This window comes from Penaeus monodon, chromosome 20 (assembly GCF_015228065.2).
Source record: "Penaeus monodon isolate SGIC_2016 chromosome 20, NSTDA_Pmon_1, whole genome shotgun sequence".
Lineage (NCBI taxonomy): Eukaryota > Metazoa > Arthropoda > Malacostraca > Decapoda > Penaeidae > Penaeus > Penaeus monodon.
Genome location: NC_051405.1, coordinates 20,900,181 through 20,900,817, shown reverse-complemented (window position 1 = coordinate 20,900,817; position 637 = coordinate 20,900,181). Strand labels below are relative to the sequence as shown.

Below are 637 nucleotides of genomic sequence, written 5' to 3'. Positions count from 1 at the left end.
AATCCCCTAAATAAACCGTGGAATGGTAAAGTCAATATAGTTTAGTTCTCTTGTCCTTAAAAATGCTTTTAAATGCAAGAAACCAGATTTTAAAATGCCAAAACAAAAAGCAGAAGACAATAAATGCATTAATTGGCAATGTCACGTCATCTTACATTTTATATAAAAATAACCTTAAGTACAATAGCTACGATAACTATAAAATGCAGTCATAACAAAGTACTAAAATAATTCAACATCAAACGCACCGCACCGCATCCACACTAAAAATATATATAATATTAACAGCACTATCTTCACCCACCACTTGGTAAACGCCCGACCATTACCGTCTACAAATGCCAGAGAAATAACAGCGACTTTAAATGTCCTTTTTGTACCATCCATTTGACAAGTACAGTCCTGATTACTTTTTTGAATAGTAGCTTCTGGCTGTCGAGTTTCGTTCCCTCACTTATTCTTTGTGTATATATATATTTTTTGGAAATAACTTCCTGGCAAGTAGTCATGGCTAACGTTATTCAACTAAGATACTGGAGTTGGGAAGAAAACCCCCTTCCCCGGGAGTGCGAAAGAGGGCATCGTGGAACTTGCCTGCGGGTTTCTGGTTCTTGTTCGGGCGCTGCCGGAGGTCTGG

General features: G+C 38.0%; 2 protein-coding genes across 2 annotated transcripts in view; both read right to left on the bottom strand.

Annotated features, from left to right (window-relative positions):
• The window catches only part of LOC119585698 (innexin inx2-like), a 3,304-nt gene extending 2,667 nt beyond the window's left edge, over positions 1-637 (bottom strand). The window contains exon 1 of the mRNA XM_037934372.1: positions 595-637. The gene's annotated coding sequence lies outside the window, so the exon portion shown is untranslated. The remainder of the gene's footprint in view (positions 1-594) is intronic.
• The window catches only part of LOC119585697 (innexin inx2-like), a gene marked incomplete in the record, with an annotated part of 96,397 nt that continues 96,200 nt past the window's right edge, over positions 441-637 (bottom strand). Inside the window, 1 exon segment of the mRNA XM_037934371.1 lies at positions 441-637. This exon segment is cut by the window's right edge and continues 1,165 nt beyond it. Within this exon segment, the coding sequence (XP_037790299.1) occupies positions 518-637 (120 nt within the window).